This window comes from Rhynchophorus ferrugineus, unplaced genomic scaffold, assembly GCF_030347505.1.
Source record: "Rhynchophorus ferrugineus isolate W39M unplaced genomic scaffold, kcgeb_rfMv2 rfM9, whole genome shotgun sequence".
NCBI classification, from domain to species: Eukaryota; Metazoa; Arthropoda; class Insecta; order Coleoptera; family Curculionidae; genus Rhynchophorus; species Rhynchophorus ferrugineus.
In genome coordinates, this window is record NW_027472588.1 from 9,090,343 (window position 1) to 9,117,511 (window position 27,169).

Genomic DNA, 27,169 nt, shown 5'->3' on the forward strand with positions numbered 1-27,169 from the left:
CACCAGTGTTATGCTCAAGTATTTTGAATAAAATTACTTTTTTTCATTTTATTTATAGGTATATTAAGGGTGATACACTGATTATAGCGACCCTCCAACTTTTCGATAGCATTTTTGTAGTACGATTTGTTTTTTGATTTAAAATAGGTTTCAGTTTCGGCGATTACCTCTTCATCAAATAGCCGCTGGAGAATACGGTGGATGAAGAAGCAATTCGAAGCCCAATCCACGGATTTTTGCCGCCGTTTTCAATGACTTGTGACACGGTGCAATGTCTTATTGAAGAAGCATTTTCTTTTTCATCAGATGGGGCCGTTTTTTGACGATTTTGTCTTTCAAACAGTCCAATAACGCTATGTAATAGTCGCTGCTGATTGTCTTTCCTTTTCTAAAGTAGTCAATGAAAATTATTCGGTGCGCATGTTAAAATACAGACCACATAAACTTGCAAAAAAAGCATTTTCCAACGCTTTGGGGCAGGTTCATCGTGTGCATCGTGCAGTCTACTCAGATGACTGTCGATTGGACTTCGGAGTGAAATGATGGAGCCATGTTTCATCCATTGTCACATGTTGACGCAAAAACTCGGATTTTGGTCAAAAATAAGCTCGCGCGATACCCACTTTGCACAGAGCTTTCTCATACCCAAATGCTCGTGAATGATATGATGTACACGTTCAGTTGATATCTTTAGGGTGTCTGCTATTTCATTCAATTTCAATTTACGGTCAATTAAAATGATCGTCTGCTAAGTTCTTTAGAAATTCAGAAAGTATTTCGTTATCCACAATTTCTGTGTGAGTTGTTGATCCAGTTTATTTAGTATAGTTTTATCAGCCGACGATCCGTTTCATTACGTTTTTTTTTGTTTTTCGCTTTGGTGCTATGGAGTCTTTATTTTTTCTTGGGTAGCTTATTCCTGGTGTTTTGTTTTTTGGTATTGTGGTATTGTTCTAGCTAGTGTAAAATGACCGGAAATAATTCTTCTCACAACAATCCTGTTGTTCAATTGTTTTCAGCGGAACTCATAGGTGAGTATTTGGTTTCATATTCATCCTGAATCCATTCCAGTTTGTTTATTTGTTTGCTAGTGATGGTAAATGAAACTAGAGTATTGTAACGAATGATGCCTTGAACAGAGTATACTTTTCTATAAGGTAAATGATTAAATATAATGAAACAAGCTACTTTATATCGATTTTTTTAAATTTCGTTTCGTTATTAAGGTGAATTTGCCTTCTTTGCTTAAAAATTAGACATCACTAGATATCAGCTAGGTGTTTCATATATTCTTCGTGTCCCTTAAAATTATCCAGTTACAGTTCAACCCGATATCATATCAGCAGTATTCAAATGACCAGATAGAGGGTAGTTTTAGTGCGGTAAGCGGAGACGTAGCCGCATAACATAACCCATCCAAACTCGTCATATCAAGGATAGGCCCTACCAACTGGGTAGGCATAAAGCACTTTCCGACAATACGTTATACAAATGTTCTCTATATTTTGTTAATTATAACCTGAAAACGTTGCTGAAACCATATATTGTTGACATTATATAATATCTGATAATAAGCTAGATAGATAAGAAAAATAGATAGATATAAGAAACAACACACGATATTAATTATTTATCACGGAAATTAATTTTAATGACATTCAAGCGCATTAAAAAGCAATATAATTACTCTTTATTGTGTTCATAAAAATTCATTAAAAATGAAACTCTTAATAGAAAATGTGAAAATGATTAAATATTAAGATCACAAGAATTACCATATATAACTATGTAGACGATAGATTTTTTATAAACAATTAAAACCTCATTTGATAATAAACTGGGACTATATGAACGAGAAAATAAAGAATTATAGCAAAATCAATAGTAATTTAAGTGACATTTAAATTGTTTGTTAATCTTAGGATTATAAGCCTTATTATCATTATCTGAATGGTAGTATCGACACAGGAAGCAATTTGTGTCAGGAATCTAATTATACCTCAGTTCTACATCCTTTTCACGACAATTTAATGTATGTTTTTAACCAAATCGGCTTGATTGCCGTTTATTATGGATATCCGATAAAATTGGTAAAATTTGTTCGGTTATCAAATAATAATAGCAAACAGTATTATTCTACTTCGGTTTTCGCTTCTTCTTTATATATTTAATATTGACTGAATTTAATATATTAAATATTTAATATTGCTCAACTGGTCGATTGTGCTGACTGTGGATTGAAATGATAATAAAATAGGAATAAACAACGAGCTTGAATTTTGACGGATTTTTTATATATTTGCCATTTATAAATCGACACATTTTCATATATTCTTTTGGTTTTAGATTTGCTGACTACTGGAATCCTATATTTCTGAAAAAAAAATTTAAGTTTCGAATGAAGAGGCATTCTCAGCACTTAAACATATTTCGGCTGGCGTTCAACAGGGTAGTGTCTTCGGACCACTTCTGTGTCTATTCTATACTGCTGATATCCCAACAACTAAAGAAACAGTACTTGGAAAATTTGCTGCTGTATCTCTGTCTAAAGCTGTAGAAAGAGTATAAGTAACAGTCAACAAGATCTATAAATGGACTAGGGATTGGAAATACAGCTTAATAGCCCCAAATCTGTCCACGTTAATTTTGAGTTTCATCGAAATAAAAAAAATTATATCACTTATCGGATACCCGATTCCTCAAGCAGAACAAATACCTCGTAATATATTTCGATGGTAGGTTAAATTGGAAACATCATGTTAGAGAAAATGCAGAGCAGATTAGACTCAAAGTCATGCAAGTTTACTGGTTAGTCGGAAGATACTCTCAACTTGACCTAAAATCAAAAAGATCGGTAGATCAGTCAATTACAAAGCCAATTTGGACCTATGGGAGGTAAATATGGAGTTGCACTAAACCATTAAACAATCAAACATCAAAGTGCAACAGAACAGTAGTAACAAATTAATTTGTAAATTAAGATTGTACTAAGCATATATAATGTAAGATGTAATTAATTTAAAAAGATATTTTCCTAAAATGGGAATAAAGTATAATCAAAATGAAATATTTTGAGAATATATATATATAATTACTTACTAGTTATTATAGAATACAGAGCCCAAGTTATGATGTGGTTTTTGTGGTTTATAGAAAACTGCACCTTCTTCATTCTATAAATGTTCAGGTTAGGCAAACAGGGCCAGGGGGTTTATCAAGATACAACCATAACATTCTACACTATTTACTATCTTTTTACCATATGCGACAATTCGATGCAGAAAAGAACTTTTTATGTCGTTGTAGCAGCAACTACATCACTAATAAGTACCACTTAGTCTCCCTGTGTTTCAAGTTGCAATAGCAGACTTTTTCGAATTAATGCTCTCATTTTTTTTGTTATAATATAATCGTAATATATTTTAAATACTTAATAAAATTTTCAGGAGAAGTATTTTTTCAGGTTATATACGGCTCCCAATATAAAACAATCAAAAATCTGTATTATATTATTGAAAATACCAAATATATTACCCAAAACTCCCATAAAAACGTTTCCCTTTTCCTGATGATTTGAATTCAGCTGTGAGAGAAACATTTATATTTGGAGGTAGCCCCTTTATTGGTCCCTTTTCCGGCACCCCTATTCTGCGTCAATGTCTCATAATAAAGCTTCCTGCCTTCTGATGTCTGCGGTTTACGCACTCAGCGCCCTCAGGCACCATCTTATCGTAAAATTAATGGAACAGTTAAATTGGCAGTTTTTTAACCGGAATTATTTCTTATACCCCATAAAAACGGACATATACGATCTAAGTCAGATCTAAAATTGATAATAAAAATATAGAATCTTCGAAAAGAGTTTAAAATAGATAGTTAAAGTATTTAAATTCAATAAATTTTTATAAAACAACGAATTATTGCACAAACATTGGAATTTATATGTTTCTCGATTATTTTTATCGAAAACATAATTCTGATAATTCCGTAACAACACTATTTGCCTGATTTAGCTCCATTAAACTTCTGACTATTCCCTAAGCTCATAAAATAGCTTCGAATATATATTTGTGTACTACAGAGGCTAAATTTAATGCACTGTTCAAATGTAATTATTTTTTAAGTAGTTTGACAAAATTCTACTATAATTTGACGTCAGTATACAGTTAGTAAAGAATGATGATTGAAAGGATCGAATTAACTGGAAAAAATAAATAACCTATTTGTTAATTATTTTAAGCTTTATTATTTTTTCACCATAGAAGTTAATAGCTGATTACAAAAATACTGTTTTTGCCCGTTAGGTTGAAAAACTTTCAGCCAGAGTATCGGAAGGGTTTATTGAACTAACATCCACTGGTCGAAAATGATCAGACAGTTTTAAACTATGTACCAGTCTAGTCAGTCTTCCAGAAAAACTGTAATTAGATTTTGTAGCGAAAGAGAGTGAAACAAACAGTAATATATAACGAAAGTTTTCTAGATTTTATCGAAACTTTCCTATCGAACTAGGTTTTAAAGTTTCGAAGTACAGCGTGAGGAAGTTATGGTAAAATGCTGTTAATTTTAGTTACTATATCCTGTAAAATGGTTCAAATGGTAGGATATTGTTAAAATATTATAATGTACAAAAATATGGTAAAGTGATTCGTCTGAACAGGATTTTTCAACATTTAAAGAAGTGTAATGCATTTTCAATAACGAAAACTGAACCTGATGTGGTGAACCTTTAGTTCTTGGGTGAGTTATAATTAGTTTATTTGTATGGGACTATGGATTATGGCTCAAACAAAGAAAAAAATTCATCAAACTAACTGGTCATCGAAAGCTGCTAAAACCCAGGAATTTCATACTATAGTGTATAACTGTTATTGGTAATTTTAGCTCTAATTTCATTATAATTTGGGAAATATATACTGATGTATTTATTTTATACTAGGCTTACTTATGAATTGAACAAATGACAAGTAGTAATGAATTAATTTATAGTTCATGTTGTACTAAGTGTACTAGATTATTGTTGTGATCTTTAAAACAGATTTAATTAAACAAAAATGATGGTGAATAACACGGTGTTTGTAAGAAATAAATTAAGATAACGGCTGTCTTGCACAGCTGAAATATTTTCCATATTAGTGAATTAATCCACAAATTCATTAAAAATTTAGATAGTTTTTATTGGTGGTCATTCTTGTCTCTTATTAGATATAGATATAAGTTTTTTTTTAAATTTTGGTGAACTTACTGAACGATCTAGTATTGACATTATATTTATTTCCGACTGAAAAGTAACAATATTTTCAGTAATTTAATAATTTGAAAAGGTATATCCTTATTTTAACTTATAGTATCATTAACGAGTTTAGAGAAATTGTGAAGCTCAAAGTCTTACGCTTCAGTTGTAAAAATTATAATTTTAATGATCATATGTAACACAGAAAAGCAATGGCAAGCTCACAATACTAAACAATTTTTAAAAATGTGTAAATATAGGGAATAGTATATCTAGTACCTTAGAAATTAAAATACTTACCTTTACGTAAAGAAAAAAGGTAAACGTCATTATTACACCCAAAAAAAAAGAATGCTGTCTCATATTTAAATGCTACTATATGCACAATTGAAAAATGTATTCTAAAAATTAATTACCTTCGCTTTATATATGAATGAAACTTCTAACCGAGAGTTAATTTACATTTTTAATTACATGTTAACCATCTACAATTATGTCTCGAAATTACTTTCCATGTTCCTTTTTGACTAACACAAAATAAAGTAGCAGCGCTTTGTAAACAAAATATATTAAATTATTTCAACTTTATTTGTATAAGTTATTTTATATATAAATAATTTATTATAAACCATTTTATATTAAATTTTTTAGATCTCTTAAGTAACTTTGAAATTTGATTAGGTCCAATATCATTTCTGAGTGATGTATTACTTATAATACGTACTATAAAAATTGAGAGGCATCTAATGCAAAGTCTTGGACTCAAGTCAGTAAAATATGCCAAATATGGTTATTTTCTTTGGACTTTTTCTCTGTCTTGATGCATGTAAATAACAATCCTTACTAGATCTGAAGTATTAGTCATAATTATATCAAAACGTTATGAAAAATTTGGTAGTATTTGGCAATTTTGGCCTTTTATAATATAATAATGACTTTTTTGAAGTGAAAAAAAATTAGTGTTTATTAAAACATGGTGATATAAACGTGGTAGTTTTATTATGCCCTGTAAAAAAAATTTGGAACAAAATATAGTGGCAAAAATCCTTGATTGATAATTTTAAATTTGTTTATCCAGATCAAAATATTTATTAAAAATATTCTTGGAATTCTATTTGAGTTTTTGAGTTTGAAAATGGAATTCTGGGTTGATAATGCTTGTTGATTTTATCACAATAAAGTGTTTTCTCTGATAGCTTATATCTCTGATAGATTAATGGTTCTTAGTGTTTCTTTTTAATTAAAATTCAACTCATGTCACCCAGCTACTGCCTTATTGGCTTGATTGAGCTACTTTGAAACTCTGAATATTCCTTAAACTCATCAAAGGACATCACTAAATTTTACAAAACATTGTTATTTTTGACAGTTTTGAATTCAGCTGTGTGCCCTCGAAAGTTTGTAATTATCAGGAAATTTTCATTTAGGTACCTACTTGATTGTTTTAGAATAAAACAATCGAATCACTTTTGCTATAACATAATATATATTTCAGAAAAACAAACTTAGAGAGTAAATTGTTCTATATACAAGTCATTTACGTTTACTAAGCCAGGGTGGGACGATTGAGCTTCGATTAAATTAAGAAATAATGCTAAAAACAGAAGGTATTACTTTAGTTTGTCTATAAATTAATTTGTGCTCAACTTACTGCCGGGTTTTCCTGGTAATAGCATTTGTGCGTGAGCCAAGCATTCTCGCAAGGATTTGCGCCCTCTATAAAATACAACCGAGAAGAGGTGATTAAGGGTTTATTTATTCAAAGTAATGACTAAGATGAATTCAAGACAAAGAATAATTTGAATATTCTGAATGTTGTTTTAGTTGTTATACTCACTTTTTGTGTCACATTTTCTGATTACTGGCGGTAGGGTATCTTGATATTCGTCTGGCAATACCGCAATCATCGCTTCTACATCAATAATTCCTTCATCATCCATCTGAAAATGTATATGTTATAAAACCATAAAACTTATATAATGTATATTATAGTCTTAGATTTTGTATATTATATTATTTGACAAGCAGAATTGTTCAATCAAATATTACTAATTAATTTTAAGGGGATTTATAGGAATGTGTCCTTAAGAGGATTTTTCAAAATTTAACTTCTATTAGAACTACTTTTTGTAGAGTCATTTAACATGATGTTTCATATTCCCACAGAACCGATTTATTTGAAATTTGGCGTAAATATTCTCTAGGTGTTGTTCTATCATATCAAAGTATAAAAATCAAATAATTTTTTGTACATGTATATGATCACATATGAGTATTATAAAACACTGAAATGAAATGTTGTCTGTGAAAAGTGTGTCTATTTGGATGGGCTATGGATTTCCAGATATTCAAACGAACAACAAAATTCATCAAACAAACGAAATGAAATATTGAGTTTCAAACATATTCATATAATAACAATATTTCATACAAAAACAGTTAGTGTCCAGTTATAATAATAATAGGATATATTCAATTCAATTTTCCTTGTATACTTTAAATTAGTATTCGTCATATTAACCATAATATACTATTTCCTAAAATAACATTTGCTTTTGCTTCAGAATAATTAAATTTAATATATACTTCATTTATGATAATAAAAATAGTTAATGACTATTTAAATACGACGTCAGTATACAGTTAGTAAACAATGATGATTGAAAGGGACGAATTAAACTGAAAAAAAATTAATAACTTGTTAGCCTATTATTTAAAATCTTAGTATTTTTTCACCACAGCAATTAATAATTGACTACAAAAATGCTGTTTTTGCCCGTTAGGTTGAAGAACTTTGAACCAGAGTATCGGAAGGGTTTATTGAACTAACATCCACTGGTCGAAAATGATCAGACAGTTTTAAACTATGTACCAGTCTAGTCAGTCTTCCAGAAAAACTGTAATTAGATTTTTTAGCGAAAAAGAGAAAACAAACACTAATATATAAAGAAAGTTTTCTAGAATTTATCGAAGTTTTCCTATCGAACTAGGATTTAGGGTTTCGAAGTACAGTGCGAGGAAGTTATGGTACAATGCTATTAATTTTAGTTACTATATCCTGTATAATGGTTCGAATGGTAGGATTCTGTTCAAATATTATAATATACAAAAACATGGTAAAGTGGTTTCCTCTGAACATGATTTTTCGACGTTTAAAGATGTGTAATGCATTTTCAATAACGGAAACTGAACCTGATGTGGTGAACCTTTAGTTCTTGGGTGAGTTAATTATAGTTAATATTATATATTTAGTGTCAGTTCCGGTAAGTGTACACAATAACCAATAATTTAAGTATTTGATTTCAAAAAGCTGAATGCATAATGTATAGCGATTTGGGTAACTAAACTTATTGTCTAAAATAGTTTTTTGCAGTATAATTGGTCCATTTGGATGGGATTATGGATTATGGGAGACACAAACAAACAACAACATTCATCAAACAAACAAAAGGAAATGTTGAGTTTCAAACATATTATAAGAATATAAATACAAAATCTTTTATTTAACCTTTATAATTCAATACGTATTAACAAGAACAGTTAACTCCCAGTTAAAATAATAATAGGATATCTTTAATTTAATTTTCCTTGTATATTTTAAATTAGTATTCGTCATATTAACCATCATATGCTATTTTCTAAAATAGCATTTGCTTTTACATCAGAATAATTAGATTTAACATATATTTCAATTATGATAATAAAAATAGACAATGACTATTCTTCAACTCTATTATAATTTACGACTTCAACCTAAATTATATCCATTGAGCTGGAAAAATAATTTTGCTGTTAAAATATATTCACTTTATGGTATCACAGATATTGGAAAAGTTTGATTGAGTTTACCCTCGTCCTTTTTATAGTTATCCGATGTGTTTCAAGATATATCCCTAACCGTTATTTTTCTATTAAGTTGTCTTGTAATTGGACAGTGATTTGATGATGTTAATAATTAATAAGATAAACTATGGCAACTTTACAATTATAAAACTAAAACTATGTTATACTGGTAATATATATATAAACAGTGGATTTCTTATGAAGGTAGGACAATAGAACAAGACGTGGAGGTACAGAAGTAATATGATAAAAATATCTTTGAAGTAAAATGGAATCAAATTATTTAATTTCCCAAATTTGACTGTTTGAATTTGAATTTATGTTAGTATTCTTCATTTCAAGTGTTTGTTGAATTAGATTAGTGGGAATAGAGCCCTTTTCATTTAGGTTTTAGTATCCTTCATCAAACAAGGTACGCGAATCGGTTTTTGACTTTTTGGTGCTAACTAAAGTTGGGTAACAAAACAGGAATAGTTTTTAAATAAAATATGTGAAGAAATTAAACTGGGCCACAATGTATATTAGTGTAAAAAAACAAAATGCCATGATAATCAAGGAATATATCAAAATCACCTTGATTTTCGATCTGTTTTAGCTTCTTCTGTTTGGACGCAACTCTCATCATTTTCCTGGCTTTCCTTGCTTTCAATTTGTGTTTCCAGATATTTAAAACAGTTTATTGGTGTTAATTTTAGTTTTTCAATGTGGTTACTTATTTTGCTCTCTCTTATGCATAATTAGCATTTTTCTTTTCATCAGCATTGTTTCATCTTTCATGTTATCAGTATATCATCAGCCAAAAACTCTATATTCTATGTACAATGTGCAGATCTGTACTTTCCATCTATCATTTCCTTATTTTATTCACAATTGCTATAGATAAGGTTGGCCTTGAGCTTTAATTTTGGCTTTAATGATGCGACTAATGACGATTTGATAGGCAGAAATCAAATTTAATGCGATAATTATAGTTAAAGTTTTTGGTTTTTGATACCAAAAATTTGTTTGAATTGGCCGGTAATATCAACAAAATCTGTAATTGATATTCGGTAAATGTTGAGCCCTAAATCTTTTATCATCAGCCTAAGGATGACTAGGACGGACGTTTATGATACCTATCCTCTAAATAATCTGGACCAATCAAAGCACTTTATCTCATTGATCTGATTTATCAGCACAGTTTAGTAAAACTTCTTTATTGATTTGAATTATTTACTTCTTGGCTGTTAACTGAAACTAGCGGGCCTTTCTCAATCATTACGGGTTGTATATTTAGGGCGACAGATTTGGTATAGAACCTGTACTAATCAGATCATCTGGAACTAAGTGATCAACTGATAAGGTCCCAACTTTTTCAACAGGTCTATTGGAAAATCCCCGGCCTAACACATAGATGGCGCTACTAGAATTAAATCCATATGTTTTTTAGTTAGAACTAACCCTCAAAATATGCGTGTATAAATTTGACAGCTGTCGGATCATTAGTTTGTGAATTATAGTATTTTGGATGAAGCAGCTTTTGTTATTGCAAAAAAAATGATAAAAAAGATTTCGCATATTGATAAAATAATGCTTTTTGAAGGGAAAAAATACAGGTGAAGCATAAACTTGTCTTGATGCCGAGCTTCCTGACACTGCCCCAGAAAAACCAACCATCAAGGATTGGTATGCTAAGTTTAGAGGTGGTGATATGAGCACCGAAGACGGTAAACGCAGTGGGCGCTTAAAAGTGGTTGTTACCGACGAAAACATTAAAAAAATCCACAAAATAATTTTGAATGACCGTTAATTGACATTGAATGAAATAACAGACACTCTAAAGATAACAACTGAAAGTGTACATCATATAACTTAGAATATTTGGGTATGAGAAAGCTCTGGGCAAAGTGGGTGCCGCGTGAGCTCACTTTTGACCAAAAACAACGACGAGTTGATGATAGAAGAGTAATAAAACCGAGTTTTTGCGTCGATATGTGACAACGGATGAAACATGGCTCCATCATTTCACTCCGAAATCCAATCGAGAGTCATCCGAGTGGACTGCACACGATGAACCTGCTCCACGCAACAGTCGGATGGCAAGGTTATGGCGTCTTTACTTTGGGATGCGCATGGTATAATCTTTTTTAACTACCTTGAAAAAGGAAAGACCATCAATAGCGACTATCACGTACCGTTACAGGACCATAAGTGAAAACGATGGCAAAAATTCATGAATTGGGCTTCGATTTGCTTCCTCATCCACCGTATTCTCCAGACATGTCCCCCAGTAACTATTTCTTTCTCAGATCTCAAAAGAAAGCTCGCTGGGAAGAAATTTTCGTCGAATGAATAGGTGATCGCCGAAACTGAGGCCTATTTTGAAACAAGGACAAATCGTACTACAAAAATGGTATCGAAAAGTTGGTCGCTATAGTCAGTATATCACTCTTGAAGGGAGTTATGTTGAATAAGAAAAACTAATTTTTCCACAAAAATGTATTTTACTATGGTAAACCGGGGACTAAAATGTGTCTTTCTAAAAATTTCTTACAGTTACATTCACATTCTTACTGGTCCACTAATTTTAAAAGTTTTAAAAGTACACGTAATAGACCGATTGAAGTAAACGTTATAACTACCAACGCAATGTGTTACAGTTTGTTCAAGGTTTTACCAACGTATTGAAAAAAAAACTGTTCGGTCTTACCTTTTGATCACACTATTTATGTGATAATTATATATAATATTATACTTACTATAGCCATTTGGTCAAATAAGCATTTGAAGTAACATTTGAAGTTATCATCATCAGCGAATGTACCAGCTCGTGCATTGGTAATCGCATCTACAAATAAAATAGTATTGAAACAGTAATGATTCCTTATAAATAAGTAATAACATATTTTATTCTTTAACTATTATAGTTAATATTATTATTAATTATAACTGTTAATTATAACTATTAATTATAACTGATTAAATTTGTAATATTTTCGATGATGCTATTAATGATGGATACGTTTTTAGTGAATATAGTTGATACTATTTAAATTGCTTGTTATAACAAATGAAAGAATAATTAAAATGTATTATTGTATGTTTATCCATATAGTTTCATCTGCTAAATTAAAAAATCCCTATACTAATATAATACTAATTATCTCTAATTATCTAGAAAAGTGATCATATTTAGTTTCTATATTTTACATATTCAGTTTGTAGATATTGCCACACCTGTAAACTGTCAAAATACGAATAATCCGTAATTTTTATAATATTTTAATGGTAAACTTCGTAGTATCTTTAATGCAGAGCTATTCATTATGGAATATTTTAAAAAATAAATCTGTTACTTCAATATGTATAAGGCCTGGAAAATAATTAAAATTTGACTCGAGAGGTAATAGCTACCGTAATACTTGCAAACGTTTCAGCAAAGAGAGTTGATGAATAGTAGAATAATTGAAATATGCAGAAGATAAAAGAAATAACATGAACACCATGCAATATACTACTTCTTGTTGCATGTTGGTAACACTGCTTCCGTCTAAACAATGCTATGCATGTCTATTGCTCAGTCCAATTGTACATGCCAAGTCTAATAGAATATATTTCAGTGTTATGTGATTTTTTCTGTATTGATTAAATTAAATGATCGATTGAGGTACAACGATCATAAAATCTAGACACGTGGTGATTGAGAGAATGTAGAGTGGTCTGAAAAACCGCCGTTTATATTGTTTCTTATACACAGCCAGTTATATGTATGGAGAACCCCAATGAAGTTCCTTATGATTTGGGAGCAATATCGTGATGTCCAGCTATTACTACCATCACTAGTAACATCATTAGTTTGATTTCAGTGAAAGAATATCTTGACACCTTCAATGATAAAATTCTTGCTGTGACTAGCATATTGCTGCCAAACACACCACAAAAAGGTTCAGTCTTTATTTGAGTAGCATCAGATGATCGCTGGTCAGCACAATTACCACACCTTAACATAATTAAACCATTATGATGAGTTCTAGAACAGAGAGTGAAGAGTAGGCTTTTATCTCCAAAATCACTGAAGCAATTGGTAGATGTCTTGGTACAATAATGAGACAACATTCTGTTGAAAACTACTCAGACACTCTATGAATCAGGCCCGCGAGGAATTAAAACTAATAGTGGCTTAACACCTTATTAATTAGCAATAATAAGTCTGATGTTCATATTATCTTGTATATCAATGTATGTAAAGAAGCCGTATAACTTTTTTTTCTTTTCTATTTACATAAATTTAATTTGTTCGAACTTATAATGAATACTATTTTTATATAAGGTCTATATAGTGTTAGAAGTGTTTTGGGATAATTCGCTTTATAATACAAAAAATATTCACTAAATTATAATATTACTGCGATTAAAACAAATCTAAATTATATTCAACCAAATTTCAATAATTTACAAATAATTAAATCGTTTGTCCATTTGAAATTTGATTTTATTTTTCTTTATCGGTAATAGCCACGAATATTTACATTTATATTGTTAAATAAATGCAAGCTATTTAATTAAATTTCAATCATGCTTATGGCGCTTCATAAAATGCGTTGATTCCGGATATATATACGATAAATTTCGATCAATAATACCCAAGGGATTGGACGAACTTTGTTTTTCAATTTAACGGGCTTTTTCTTGTGCCAATATCCATTTAATTGAAGGATTCGGTGTTTATTGTATCTTTGTATTCTCAGCTGGGAAGCGTACTTTAATATGATGTATATTTTTGGGTAGACATGATGAAATTTGATGTTTCATATCAAGAGGGGTGAAACCGCCTTTGTATTGAAGTAACATTGAGGCTTTTTGAAATATTTTTGAGTCAACTGTTTTCTCGAATGGCTACTAACAATGTTAATATTAAGGTATTAATCATTTATTCCTTCATAAGGATTATGCATAGATTGTAGCAAGCGATTAAAGAAAAGCATTTCTAAAAACAATAACGTACTATTGTGATGAAATAATAAAATACATACAAATATTATGATTTCTCCAAGATGGTTCTCCAAGATGGTCGATATTGCTTCTTACCGTAATACGGGCCGATAACTTCTAACTTTTTCGTAGTTGTAATATACTATCTCCATTAGTCCTTTGTCGCTTTATGAAGAAAAATACTGACCATACTGTCGTGTAGCTATTTTAAGCTATTAGCTATAAGCTATTATTCGAAAAATTTCATTAATGATTAAAATGGATTTTTGGTAAAATTGGTACAATCTATGTTCATCAAAATATTTTCCATCCTTTTCTATAACTTTCCTTATGCTTCTGAAAACTCTATCAAAATAATTATATTGGCGTGGCAACGTTCCAATTCATCGATCTGAATGCCAGAAGGCAGCATGAGCTACAACAGCATTTTTGACGCTTGTTACTCGCTATTACTAGTAACAATTTGTTCAGTTATCATTGAAAGATTCCTGTAGTAACAGTTTCATTTGGTCTTGCTTGTAATACACTACAGCTCGCTTTTTTATGTTGATGTGGATAGCTCCTCTTGTCTAACCCATGACTTTTAACGTCTGGGATCCAGTTTTAATAGCAAATCATAATATTTCATAGAAAATTAGTCCTTTTTCACCTGGGAAACAATGAAAGTAACGGATTTGATTTTAGCAGTTTAACAACAGTTTGTGACAAATTTTTAAAAACAGTTTGAAAGACATGTGGTAGACATTTTCCCCTTTTTTTGCCATCGCATGTAAACATCTATCATATAATCATTTGATTCAATAGCCGCCAGCTGTCTGAAAGTTAATTCAGAAATTAAGCTGGATGTTCCTCTATTAAGTCTTGCTACCGTATTCGAACTTCTTTGATCTTCCTGGTGAATTCTTTGATCTACCATTTTAAAATTTTTGGAACTAAAATCGATAATTAATATGCGAAGATGCAGCATTATTATAAGTTTAAAACAGTTTGACGAGTCTGAAGCATGCATGAAGCATATCTTTGAAGCGTTCCATGGTTATGTATAGAAATGTTAAAATCATCAAAATTAGTTAAACCAAATCAAATTAACTAGGTTAGGTTGTTCATGTTGATAGAGCGTATTTTAACCAGTAAATATCTCTGATTAAAATTTATTATGACTATATTACTAATATACGTAATTATTTTCTTACCTTCTGTTGCTCCTGTTTCTGCTACACAAGCGTTGTGTAACTGTGCTGCTAGTTCTTTCATTTCATCACTTATGCACTAGTTAATTTATAAAAAATGAGAATTCAATACATAACTTGAACCGCAATTGTTACCTCAACAATAATATATCGATGAAAACTGGCGAAGAACGCTGATGGTTACGTGATTAGAAACTCTAAAATAAGTGTGGTGTTTGGAAAAACCCATCGACTAGTGCCTAAATGGTGCTTACGAAGTTTTGACTTACCCTGGGGTAGCAATACGATTCCAAATACCAAGAATCTTCAAGTTGCGCGATCTAAAAGTGTTATAACTTTTAGGATAACATCGTCTTGTTCAAGTAACAATTGAGGTTATGTATTTTTAGTAGGTTATTTAATCTAATTGAGTACTAGGTTGACATTATAAGTAAGTAATTTCATTTCGAGTTATTATATAGAGATTCTGTGTGATGATAAAAAAAAGTCAATTCATCATATTTGAAAGTCATACGTATTGAAGAATGAAACAAAATATAATGGTAACGATTGTTTTAAACAAACGCCTGTCATCATCGTGACGAAAGCTATAAAATCATATAGGAAAGCGAAAAAATATAAAATATAAATTTCTAGCGAATTCAATGCCAAAATCAGTTACTATAAATGTTTATTCTTAATAATAAGTTACTGAGGCAGAATTAGAAACAGAGAGAATAAAAAGTAGATGTGTGAATCAGAAAATTTCTATATATTATACATATATATTATGTATATATATTTGTCACTGTTTGGTAACTGATGGACCTAATTAATACTTATAGTAACTTAAAATTGTACGTAGTGAGTTTATTTTTTTTATAGTTAAATTATATAACAATATATAGCCAATCGTATAGTCAGACCTAGCATTGTCAGGCCACCACTAGATTATTCATTTTGATCAATACATCATATCCCATTTCAAAAAATGGATAGTATTTTAAGATGGCATTCATAAATTATAATTTTAAGATAAGATAACAGCAAAACCTTCATGATACGTAATAGAAACAAAATTACTTTCTTGTCAAATCAATATGTGAACTAAACTAAGACTAACAAACGATATCCTCTTTAGATATATTATTTTACTTCAATAACTACATATGACTGTGAATTAGTTTTCAAGGAATTTTTTTTCTCTAAGCACGCTTAAGAACCAAACATTTCTTCATAGTTTTGGAAATGTTCGAATATAAACTAACATCACCGCTTGTGTGATAATCTTTCTTGTTTAAATAATTTTTAAAAAATAGTGAATGCCAAGTTAAAGAATAATTGTTATACGAATAAAAAACCGACCAAATAACAGCACTTAGTTACATATTACAAAATGCATGAAAAGTTATATAGAAACTCGAAATAAATGGAAAAAGATCAAAGATAACATATTTTAACCATTATTTATTAAATACGTGGAACTCTTTAACTCTTAATTCTCAGCTAGGATGTCAGAGTGAAATGATGAATGAAACAAAAGCAAGTGTACCGTAAGGCAGTGTTTTGGGTCTTGTTGTTTACCTATTTTATACATGTGATATACCACAAATAGAAAATATTACTATGGTTACCTTTTACTATGACACTGCGATACTTGTAGCCAGAGAAAATAGTGAAGAGAGGACCCGAATCAGAAAAGTCAACGCGAGTACATATTTAATATATTAAATTATCCTTCAACCCAACTCTTAATATACCAGTAATTATGAAAAATATTATTATGCCATACTGTAACAATGCTAAATACTTTGACATAACAGGTCAATTGAAAAGTCCCCGGCCTATTATAATAAAACATATTTTTTTGGCAAAATTATTTTTTTATTCAATATTATTTCCTTCAAGGGTGATACACTGATTATAGCGACCCTCCGAATTTTCGAAACCATTTTTGTAGTACGATTTGTCCTTTGCTTCAAAACAGGCCAAATGAATTTCCCAGCGAGCATCTGACATCTTTTGAGATCTGACAACAGGAAATAGTCGCTGGGGGCCAGATCTGGAGAATGCGGCGGGCGAAGAAGCAATTCGAAGCCCAATTCATGGATTTTTGACATTGTTTTCACTGACTTGTGACACGATGAATTCCCTTGGTGGAGCAGCACCTTCGTTTTCACCAACTGCGGCAGTTTTTCGGCGATTTAGTCCTTCACACGGTCCAATAGCGCTATGTAATAGTCGCTGTTGATGGTCCTTCCTGTCTCAAGGCTGTCAATGAAAATTATTCCATGGTCATCCCAAAATACAGACGCCATAAACTTGCCAGCCGACTGTTGTGTTTTCCCACTCTTTGAAGCGGGTTCGTCATGTGCAGTCCACTCGGATGACCGTCGATTGGATTTCGGAGTGAAATGATGGAGCCATATTTCATCCATTTTCACATATCGACGCAAAACTCGGGTTTATTACGCTTGATCATCTTCAAACACTACTCCGAATCAGTAACTCGTCGTTGTTTTTGGTCAAAACTGAGCTCGCGCGGCATCCACTTTGCACAGAGCTTTCTCATACACAAATATTGGTAAATGATATGATGTACACGTTCAGTTGATATCTTTAGAGTGTTTGCTATTTCTTTCAATTTCAATTTACGGTCATTCAAAATCATTTTGTGGATTTTTTAAATGTTTTCGTCGGTAACAACCTCTTGGGCGTCCACTGCGTTCACCGTCGTCGGTGCTCATTTCACCACGTCTAAACTTAGCATACCAATCGTTGATGGTTGATTTTCCTAGCGCAGTGTCCGGAAACTCGGCATCAAGCTAGTTTTTGCTGCACAATAACAAAAGTTGCTTCACTCAAAATGCTATAATTCACAAACTAATTATCCGACAGCTGTCAAATTTATACACGCATCTTTTGAGTGTTACGGCTAATTAAAAAACATATGGATTTAATTCTAGTAGCGCCATCTTGGTGTCAGGCAGGTGACATTTCAATTGACCTATTGACCATAAAAAAGATGTAAAATAAAAAATGCGTTGACTAGTGAAGGAAAACCTAAATTATCGGTACATATTAAGATGCTGTTGCACAAGCAGATATTAAAACCTATATGGACTTATGGAACTGTATTATAACTGTAATATAGGGATATTCTGCAAGAAGTAGTATAAATGTAGTAAAAGTATCACAGCGTAAATTCCTGAAAAGTATTACGGAGACACCCATATACTATATACACAGTTACTTACACAGAAACCTTGGGATTACAACTATTATAGAGGAAATTAACAGATTTGCAATAACAAGACATGAGCAATTATATGTCAACAACGAATTACCACCGCTCTTACCAACACTGAACTAGGACACAGATTCAAGAGAATCAAGCCGAATGATCTGTATAGTTGTATTGTGAAATGCACTAAAGGGTAGAAGCACTGAAAAGTTCCACTATTATTTTATTAGACTAAGTAAGGATCAATGGGGCTTCCTAGAAAAGTAGCTAGTAAGTCACTCCCGAAAAAATTTTTAGTAATAATATACCAACAAATAAATTAAAAAATATATTTATACACCCGATGTCACATATTCTGATTGGGGAGTATCTTAATTTTTTTAAAAATATTTGATGTTTTTTTATAACAATCTGATTTGTATGCGTTCACCAATATGAAATTCCAAACATTATCAGAAATATCTAACATCTATTTAAAATGTATTAACTTTAAGGGAGCCTAAAAATGAATTATATATGTTATAAGATTATTAACAATACTTTTAAAAACATTGTCGTAGTAGGATAATTAAGGCCCGAATTTACAAAAAAAAATTAATTCACAGTCACAGATAATAACTTAAGTCATAGTTAACAAATTAAGTATTTCGTATACAATATTCTATAAATTAATGGTTCTTAGAAACAAAGGATATAGATATAAAATTTTCTACGTGAGTGTGATCATATTTTTCTAAAATTGTGTATTAAATCCAATATTATACTTACAGAAATGTATGGAAGAAATAGCGCAAGAACTATCGGTAACGTTTTAAACATCTTGCTGAGTAAAAACAATTCGTCGCGGAACTAAAAAGCTTCTAAACTGCACAGTTATATATCATTTGTTTTAAAGCAAATGAGATTTTAAATCGCTTACATTGCAGATAATTGTTTCCATTGATAAAGGTATATATTTACGTGTTTTTTTTCTAGTTTCATTGAAAAAATTATCAAATTAGCAGTGTTTATTCGCTAATTACTGGCAATTGGCATAATTCGATGCTTTTAATGAAAACTGATTGTTTAATGTGCAACAAATATGTAATATTCTCGAACGTTATCAATGACATAATAAATTAATTAGTGAATATCGGTTATTAATTGGGTTAAATTTGATTTTGATTTGATTATGCTCAAATAAACTTTAAATAATTTTGTATTAATATATCCTATATGATACATTGTTTATATTATGATATATTTGTAGTATTTAATAATACAGTGTTTATTAACGTTATATTATTAATGCTTAGTTTGTTTTTCAAAAGTATGAATTGAATTTGATAGATAGCGTTGAATGTACGTCTTCAATACCTGAGAGCGAGTTTCCTTCATAACATACTGGGATGTGTTTTACATGTAAAATAGTCCGAATAAAAATGAAAACTGTGAATGAAATAGAGATCGATTTTTTCGATCGAAGAGACTTCAAAAAAGGCTTCAATATATATATATATATATATATATATATATATATATATATATATATATATATATATATATATCTTCGCCTATTTCTCCGTCATATATATATATATATATATATATTATGCACCGATTTCCAAATTTTTTTTATTCTAAATAGCGCACTTTCGAGGTGCATTGGAAACTGTTTTCGAGTCCCAGTGGAACCAAGTCAAGATATGTTGGGGGAACGGGGAGAAATCGAGGGAAAACCCCAAATTTCAAAGGCACGTACAAAGTTTTCAAATATTTTTTATCTAAAATAATCAGATATTTGTGTATAATGTTATTGCTGAGCTGAAGTGACGGGAAATCGGAAGTCGATCAGCAGAAAAGCCATTACTTGCTTTTTAAGCAATAACCATATCATATAACAGCCGTAGAAATATTGCAGGCTCTTACCCATACAACGGTGTAACGGTTAGAGCGTTCAGTACACACGCGTAGGTCGCAGGTTCGATTCCTGGCGGGAACAAAACTTGTTGAAAATCTGTTAGGCTAGATAGCGGGCATCAGGGCCTGAAGCGTTCTATATCTTCAATTATTGCTTAAAATGTAATCATTGTAATATTAGATAAATTAACTGTATAATTTATTGAGTAAATATCTAACACTATAAAAAGAAAAATAATATACTTTATACAAAAAAATTGAACCGAGTTCAAATAATAATTAAAGAATTTACTAATAGGTAAAAAAGAATCAAACTTAGATTTTTAACAAAAAACAAAAAACGTTTTAAAATATAATACGTACATTGTAATCGTTGTAATAACTAAACCGAGACCAAACAATACAAAAATAATAATATAATTTTGTGAAAGATATACAAAATTGAATTACGAACAAAACAATCCTAGTTTGTTGCTCGTACCAACTTCAAATTGATCTGTTGGTAGTGGTTAAAATAATATAATAAATGGATAAATAAGTTAAGGTAGGCATTAAGCTAAATTGTGTATATAGAAGAATATAAAATACGTGTAATAGATAAGTTAAATAAGGTTTTATTTTATTTAGTTATTACAACGATTATAATATATATATTGTAAATTAAAACGTTTTTCTTTGTGTTGGTAATCCAAGTTTGATTATTTTTTTATCTTTTCCTTATTTATTTATTGTCGGTTGAATTGTTTTGTCAAAAATATTTTATAATAAGACAACAATAAAAAAGTACATTTAAAAAATCGAAATTATTGTATTATGTTCTCTTAATAGAATGATTCAACAATAAAGTGTTTCAATAAAAACATTTTAAATAAAAGATAGATTGTTCCTAGGCACCCGAAGATCGAGAAAATCAGCTACATAATAAAATCAGTAGAGTCGCGAAGCCGAAACACAAAATGTATTATTTTAAAATAATCATGAAGAGGTGCTTTACTCAAGGGAAAAACTCTAAAAACGGTTTTCCATCGGAATTTTTTTCGTAGGAAAACAGTAGTCAGTATTAAGTTCTCAGTAACAAGATTTCCTTGCAAAAAAAGGTTGAAAGCGACGGACGGTGGAAGATTGTTTTAAAAAATTCCAGGCTTGTATCCTCTCCCCAGGTTATTTTAATATCTTTGGAATGTAAAATTTTGACGGAGGTCATTAAAGTAGAATGTTCGACCTACTTTTGCGACGATTTTGTTAAGAGGAAACAAATATTGTTTTACGAAGGGCGTTAAGTAAATCCTTAGAAAGTTCTTAAAAAGAGATGACAATTGTAGAATAGAAACTGGTTCGTTTTAATAAGCTGATAATCAGTTGCAAGACAAGAAGAAGATATTTCTGCTTATTTCGATCAAAAAAAAACCAAATTTCAAGTTTCATTCAAATGATGCTTGTTGTTACGATTGCATTTTATAATGTTTAAGATAAAGATGATTTGTGTAAATGCGAAAACAAAACAGAAATGTTGTTTTCCAGGTTCCAAGTGAAGGTTCAAATCGAGTGAATTACTAAACTCTGATATATCTCTTCTTTTAACAGCTATATCAAGATTCGACAGAAAGGTTGGTTCTTCGAATTTCAGACCAGGTGATTATTGACACAAATATAAAAGATCATTGCTGACAATTCCTAATTGTATTTATAATAGTAAGTCTTTCATCATAACTTACATCGATAACTAAATTGAACCATTTGCACTAACCTATTGAAAAGGAATATGCGATTACAGGACTTGTTTAGCCTACAATAGAATATCCAGAAAGAATAAGAAATAGGTACAAATATGTCTGTGTGCTTTCAAATTCATAAAGAAAGGAGACAGAGTACAACACTAAAACTTTATATATCAAAATATTGCAAGCAAGAATTATTACACATATTTTATTATTGATATATTAGTATTATGTTCTTATAACAAAGGCTATTTAATAGTTCTATACAGAATAATGCTAGATCATGATTTTTTTGGTAAACGAGAAAAGTTAGGAGAATTTCAATTTCATGTCTATATTGTTTATTCTTTTGTTTGATTTAAATTTTTTTTGCGCAAAGCATGGTTGCAATTTTATATATGGGAGTTGGCATTCCACGTATTTCTGATTTATGGTTGTGTATTATAAAATTATGTTTCCAAAATATAATCTACACAAAAAAAAAAATATTGAAAATTAATTCACCCTCCTGTTATTTTTCACGGAGCACCTATAACTACATCTTTTAAAACGTAAAAAATAGCCAGTTCCAAGCAGAAATATAATATTCAGGAGTAAAAGGAAAAAGTCACATATAAAACCTATTGTGTAATAATATATTCCGGGCATCAACTTGTCAAAAATGTTTACTTGACAGCAGGTGAAAGATATATGAACAAGCTCTTCGGCAAAATTATATTAAATGGAAAGGGGGAAATCTTGAGATGTACCCTCTGTCTCTGGATATAATTTTAAAGATTGTATTGCAAAATACATTAATAACATACCAAACTACTAATAATCGTATAAGTAAAAGATTAATTTACAATGGAATAATATTTATTGGGTGAAAACTTGAAATAGATTACAAACAATATTAAAATAAGCCTTAAAATAATTTTGAATCGACATGTTGAAGCTGAGGAGATTAAACATATTTTAAGAGGTAAAAAACAATATGCTAGATTGTTTAAAATAAAAATATATAATACTCGTATTATCTCTGATCAAACATAGTAGCATTTTAGGAATATTCCGTGTATAATTCGAAAGTGAACGTTTTCAAGCAAAAGAAGCGAAGTGCATGTTGAAACAACGTTTGCTGATTTATAACTTTTAATTGTTATCAGAATTATGTTTTGAAGAATTTTACAGGTATTTGATAGGCGAATCGTATAAGCCGAATCGGTTACATTTTCGGATGCATCTTTCTCTCTTTAACCAGAACAAAATAAGTAACAGAAACCAGGTCCACAGAATAAGAGATGTTATTGAAAAAGCCTACGAAAGTCAAAAAGTAAGTATGCTCAGCTATATTCTTAGATGTAGCACAAGCCTTTGATAAGGTTTGGCATGAAGGCCTTGTTCATAAACTACGGAAAATGCTACCAAAACAACACAATGAACTATTAAAAATACGTTACACCCAGAATGTTTAGAGTCAAACAAGAAGAAGCTCACTCTACAATAAAAGAAGCTAAAGCAGGTGTACCACAAGGAAGTGTACTGGGACCAATGCTTTATCTATTCTACACTTGTGATATACCACAAATAGAAAATATTACGATGGCTACATTTGCTGTTGATACTGCGATTATAGCTGTCGGAGACAATAGTGAAGAAGTCTCACGAAAATTAAAACAGGCAAGTGACAATACAAATAATTGGACACAAGCTTGGAAAATAAGAGTTAATGAAAGTAAATCTGTACATGTGCAGTTCACGTATAAACAGACCGTATAAGCACCAAAAACATTAAATAACACTATCATTCCATATAGCAACAACGCTAAATATCTCGGAATAAATCTCGATGCAAAACTTCGCTGGAAGGAACATATAAAGAAGAAAAGAAAAGAACTGGAATTGAAATATAGGAAAATGTAGTGGCTAATTAGAAAAAAATCACAATTATCAGTACATAATAAATTGCTATTATATAAGCAAATACTGAAATCTATATGGACATACGGAGTTCAATTATGGGGATGTTCTGCAAAGAGTAACATAAATAAAATACAAATTTTTCAGAATAAAGTCCTGAGAGGTATTGTGGGTGCACCCAAATACTATAGGACTGATTACCTACATCGAGACCTTCAGATACCCACAGTCAGTCAAGAAATCAAGAGAATTGCAATGGGGTATGAGGAAAGACTCCATTCTCATACGAATATTGAAATATTTCAACTTTTGGATATACCACCAGAACAGGACACAGACTCAAAAGAATCAAACCATCTGATCTTGTGTAATGTTGTGTAGTGAGGTAACATATTAAAAGTGAGGTAATATATTAAAAAAATCAGCACTGACATGTATAAACATTATTTCACCAAAGACTTAGTTAGGGCCGATGGGTCCTCCTAGTTATATACCTAAATTTAAGTTATCATAAAGACAAATTGTAGGTTAGTACGGAAATGACTAGTAACAATGTATTAATTAAATAATAAAAAAAATTGAAGAGTTTGAGAGAAATACTAAACAATTGTACTAGGAGTAATACTAAAGATAATTATTACTTTTATACATATTTTGTTACAATTAATCATCCATTCATTTTATGCTAGAAATATATAAAAAGTCAACTAAAAGTTGGGGATAGTTAATTCATTAATGAATGTGCTATGGGTAATTTTAAGATATACCAGGTGTACCGAAAAGTTATTACAAGTTTTTTTAACAGATGTCCCTAGGTTTGAGTATGCTACCTTATGATTTGACATATATGTTGTTTTATTCTACCGTCACCAACATCAAAGATTTATATCTCTTTGCCTGAAAACTTGCATTTGCGACAAGCATCAATTTTCTTATTTAATCTAAAGAAAACAGCTGCTGAAAGTCATCATTTGCTGTAGAAACTTACAGCTCACGGCATGCTTTAATCTTAAAAATATGTGAGGCGTTGTTTCGAACATTCAAAAGTGATGATTTCGATGTGCAGGACAAAGAAAGTTCTGGTAGACCGAAAAAGTTTAAATATGCGAAACTGCAAGAGTTATTGGATGAAGACCGAACCCTAACTCAAAAACAATCGGCAGAAGCTTTAAAGGCGCTCCAAGAGGTGATTAGCGACTGACTACAAGCAATGGGGAAAGTACAAAAAATGGAAAAATGGGTGCCACCTCAGTTGGATGACAATCATGCAAATGGAGAATCGAAAAGTCGACAGTGAAATGTTTCTTCAAAATTATTATCGGAAGTCATTTTTGCTTCGAATAGTGACTGGCGATGAAATTGATTTAATTTGAAAAACCTGAGCGCAAAGTAATCGTTTTGATCGCAAGACAATACTGTATTTGGTTGGACCAGAGTGACACGGTGTATTACGAACTGTTAACGCTTGCTGGAACAGTTAATAGTGATTGCTACCTACAACAAGTGATGGTGTCATACAATTTGAACCATACATTAATCGAAAAGATCCAGAATGGGCTCGAAGACATGGTAAATTGATTTTACAGCACCATAACTCACCGTCTCATAAATCCAAAGCGGTCAAGGAAGCATTGAAAGCATTTGGATGGGTATATTATCACCCACGCTATACTCTCCAGATCTTGACCAGTCCTGCCATTTCACATATCATTTTTTCGCATCACTAGGACACGTGCTTGCAGAACAGCACTTCGTCCATTTCGAAGATGTTAGAAAATGGCTCGATGAATAATTTTCAAAGGACAAACAGTTTTTTTTAGGATGGCATCAACCCATAGGATGGCAATTGCGTGAAAGATGGGCAAGATATATAGAATCAAATGGCCAATACCTTGAATAAATTAATTTTTCCATTTCTTGAAAATTATGTAAATTTTTCCGAAGGAACCTGTAATGACTTTTCGGTACACCTGGTATATCTTAGTTATCAATCTTTTACTGGAACACCATTATGGCGTGGCAAGTTAAACGGTCATAAAAATTACAGTTTTCCTACTAGTATCGTCAAAATCCTTTGGACAATATTACATAATAATTCTTAGGTAACTGAAATATATTTTACTACATTTTCTTGGTAGATAACAGTCAGGATATGACAATAAATTTGATTTAAACACGTGCACGTAGCACCCGGTCTTTTTTCCGTGTCGCCCTGCTGGAAAATGAAAAAAATCCTCCGACTTTGGACGCTTGAATTTTAAACTGGCGATTTGTATTAACAACGCTTTTGGGCTAAAATTAAACCTGCTCCGGGAATAAATTAGGCTTTTGTCGTTGGAAATTGGTCTTTTTCTCATAAATATACGCACGGAATTCTTTATTTATAAACAGAAAGGGTACGTTTTACGTTAGGAAACGGATATTGTTAACGGATATTGGGATATAACAATTTTGTGAGATTATTCTTGTTTGTATTAGGTCCGTCTCATTGAAATTGTATGTCGTCGCAGTACATCTTCATTAACTGTTTTGGTTTTAATTTTCTTATTAGAAATTTATTGGCGAAAATACCGTAATTGCTGCTTCAGCTAGATGATCGATCCACCGATCTTTAATTGAACCCTAAATAACAGGTGGGGAAAAATTACGCTACCATTTTGATTGCTCACCATCTTGGTTATGTGAAGCTTAGCTCAGTTTCGCCTTAGCGTATTTAAAGTTTATTTGCATATGCGTCATCAATAAGTTTAATGTATTGCCTGCCGTAATTTGTAAATTTGTTTTAAAATCAGACACTATTTTCCTTCTCATTTTACTCTAGTTAAAAACACAATTCTGTCAGGTGCCAACGTGAAACCGAACTAGCCTATCAAAGTCGTCTGGTTGTTAAACGTACGCAAAATTATTCAAAATATTATAACTACTGGTTAATAACTGGCAAACGTTGTTTTAAGGTTTTGTTTTAACAATTTTCGTTTTATATTCGTGAACTCGATAAGACATACAGAGAAAGTAATTGATAAATGGTGGATCGTGAACATGCTTTAAACAGACTGGAAATAACAGTTTAGTGATTGAATTGGACAGTGACTCGGAAAGTGAAAGTGATTAAAGGAATCTTTCACGATATGTGATAATGTTGGAAATTCCCGAGATAGAGCGATCGGAATGAAATAACTGAAGGTATGTA

General features: G+C 31.0%; 1 protein-coding gene and 1 long non-coding RNA gene across 6 annotated transcripts in view; both read right to left on the minus strand.

The window, feature by feature from the left end:
- Positions 1–19,389, minus strand: part of LOC143202202 (general odorant-binding protein 83a) — a 45,894-nt gene extending 26,505 nt beyond the window's left edge. For 2 of the 5 annotated variants that reach the window (XM_076413530.1, XM_076413531.1), the window contains exon 1: positions 5,534–5,665. In XM_076413530.1, coding sequence (XP_076269645.1) covers positions 5,534–5,596 — 63 coding nt within the window. In that variant the 5' untranslated portion in view covers positions 5,597–5,665. Of the gene's footprint in view, positions 1–5,533; positions 5,666–6,696; positions 6,828–6,884; positions 6,950–7,070; positions 7,174–11,814; positions 11,904–15,240; positions 15,317–15,506; positions 15,558–19,228 lie in introns of those variants that run through there. The other 3 variants (XM_076413532.1, XM_076413528.1, XM_076413529.1) reach the window with 3 other exon arrangements.
- LOC143202206 (uncharacterized) lies at positions 14,482–15,234 on the minus strand. Its single transcript, XR_013007100.1, has 2 exons — positions 14,916–15,234; positions 14,482–14,862 (listed from the first exon to the last, which is right to left on the minus strand). It is a non-coding gene; the product is annotated as an uncharacterized LOC143202206 (long non-coding RNA).
- Positions 19,390–27,169: the final 7,780 nt, after the last annotated feature.